Consider the following 2,630-nt stretch of genomic DNA (forward strand, 5'->3'; position numbering starts at 1 on the left):
TATTAGTAATTTGTGAGATGTTGGAAAGCTTAACAGAGATTGTCCATGCAATCAGAAGACAAATTTCTTAATAACAGTTTAAAACATGGAATCCAAACTAAAATAAATTTAATTAACCCTTCCAATGTTGTCATGGAAATATTCATTTTAACAATAAATATTCTGTTTGCTTCTTTAGCCAGAGAACAAGTGGTTATTGATTTTGAAGGCAAAGAACTCCACGAGTATGGGATACCAGATGGAATGACAATTGATTTAAATGACAAAATATGGTTAGCTAGCCATTATAGTAGCAAAGTATTCCAGATTGACCCAGAAACAGGTAGAGAAACTTTATTTCTTTACTCAAAAGCCTTGGTTGATGAGACAATAGAGTTCTCCCTTTCTCCCTTTCCCTACCAAAAATTCCTGGCAAACCTCCTTCAAATCATATTCTGTTATCCACGCTGTGTCTGGATAAAAGATGAGGTGGTCACAGCTGGACCAGCTCTGATCGTGGATAGATGTGCCTGATCAGGGCTTATCAACAACTGATAATTCATTCTCATGAAATACTTTGCAAACAACTCATCCATGTGGTGGAAGAAAAGGACAATTAAGAGCAGCTAATTAAGAGAGAGATTGGTGTACATCAGATGCCTATCATCATCCTCACCACCACTTCTGCCACCACCATCACCACCACTTCTGCTGCCACTGCCACAGCTGCCATCACTCCCACTGCCACTCATTACTGCCATCATCATCATCATTATTGTCCAAACAAACAAACAAGCAGATCACTTTTGTGTGCTGCAGATGAAGATGTGTTTGTTAATACCGAAAAGAAAAGGTATTTAGTATGACTGCTAGATGAACTTAGTAGTTGGCCATGTCTACCTTGGATAAAGACTTCATATATAAGCACGGATGGCTGAGTGGATAGAAACACAGACTACCAGCAGTGAGATGAGTGGTTCACATCCCAGCACTGGTAACAGATTATGCTTGTGGCTATGACACTAAACTCCTGTGCCTATGTTTTTCAATTTTGGACAATTCTTTTTTACTTTTACCCATTTTAATAACCATTTTCAGGTAAAATTCTCAGCTCAGTCAAGTTTCCTACACGTCAAGTCACTTCCTGTTGTTTTGGAGGCCCAAACTATGACGAACTTTATGTGACATCGAGAGCCAATAACTTAACAGAAAAACAGTTGCAAAATGAAGAGAAACTTGCTGGAAGTGTGTTCAAGGTTACGGAGTTGGGGGCAAAAGGTAAAGCAGCTCCCGTCTTTCAGGGATAGTCTACACCACTCTCCAGGTATACATTGTAATTTGAACATGACCAGTACTATAATTATATTTTATCAAAGGTATGTTATGTAAAACAATAATGAAATAAATAAACGTAAATTAGAATAAATTTGTTTTGCATTCTTTCTCCTTCACGAGTGCATGTGTGGCTGTGTGGAAGATGAACCCTTTGAAATCAAATTGTTTCAGTTTCAATCCCATTGCATGTCTTCTGCTACATAACTAGGAGATGACCAATGCATTGTGAGTGGAGATTCATGGACAGGTAATATGCAAAATCTGTTGTACCTGTAGAGGTGTGTTTACATTTACTCCTCTTAAAAACTGGTTTTGTTGTTTAAGTTCCATAACTTAGTCCAACCCATGCCAGCATGGAATGCGGATGTTAAACGATGAAGATGAACTTAGTAGTTTCATCATCATCATTGTTTAACGTCCGCTTTCCATGCTAGCATGAGTTGGACAATTTGACTGAGGACTGGTGAAACCAGATGGCTGCACCAGGCTCTAATCTGATTTGGCAGAGTTTCTACAGCTGGATGCCCTTCCTAACGCCAACCACTCCGAGAATGTAGTGGGTGCTTTTACGTGCCACCGGCACGAAGGCCAGTCAGGCGGTACTGGCAATGGCCATGCTCGAAATGGTGTATTTTACGTGCCATCTGCACAAGAGCCAGTCCAGCGGCACTGGCAATGATCTCGATTCGAATGTCTTTTCACGTGCCACCGGTACAAGTGCCAGGAAGGCGACGTTGGTAACGATCACACTCAAAAGGTGCTATTTACATGCCACGAGCACAGAAGCCAGACAGCTGGTGCTCTAGCAACGATCACGCTCGGACGGTGCCATCACAATTTTGCTTTCACTTGCCCAAACAGGTCTTCACAAGCCGAGTATAGTGTTCAATGAAAGAGATATTGGCATAGGTGCCAGTCGTGAAATTTAGTTCAATTTCAATTTCACTTGCCTCAACAGGTCTTCGCAAGCGGAGTTTAGTGTCCAATGAAGGAATGGTACGCATAAGTGGGCTGGCTACATCCCTGGCAGAGGCCTTGGATTTAGGTCTCACTTGGCTTGCCGGGTCTTCTCATGCACAGCATATTTCCAAAGATCTCGGTCATAAGTCATTGAGATCTTTGGAAGTATGCTGTGCGTGAGAAGACCCGGCATATTTGTATATATATACAACGGGCTTCTTTCAGTTTCCGTCTACCAAATCCACTCACAAGGCGTTGGTCGGCCCAAGGCTATAGTAGAAGATACTTGCCCAAGGTGCAATGCAGTGGACTGAACCCAGATGCATGTGGTTGTAAGTAAGCTACTTACCACACAG

At 41.7% G+C, this 2,630-nt stretch overlaps 1 protein-coding gene across 1 annotated transcript in view; it reads left to right on the top strand.

The window, feature by feature from the left end:
* Positions 1 to 1,364, top strand: part of LOC106880372 (uncharacterized) — a 12,247-nt gene extending 10,883 nt beyond the window's left edge. Inside the window, exons 11-12 of the mRNA XM_052974880.1 lie at positions 179 to 322; positions 1,078 to 1,364. Coding sequence (XP_052830840.1) covers positions 179 to 322; positions 1,078 to 1,286 — 353 coding nt within the window. The 3' untranslated portion in view covers positions 1,287 to 1,364. The remainder of the gene's footprint in view (positions 1 to 178; positions 323 to 1,077) is intronic.
* The last annotated feature ends 1,266 nt before the right edge of the window (positions 1,365 to 2,630 follow it).

The sequence above is a fragment of the Octopus bimaculoides genome, chromosome 19, assembly GCF_001194135.2.
Source record: "Octopus bimaculoides isolate UCB-OBI-ISO-001 chromosome 19, ASM119413v2, whole genome shotgun sequence".
In the NCBI taxonomy this organism is placed as follows: Eukaryota; Metazoa; Mollusca; class Cephalopoda; order Octopoda; family Octopodidae; genus Octopus; species Octopus bimaculoides.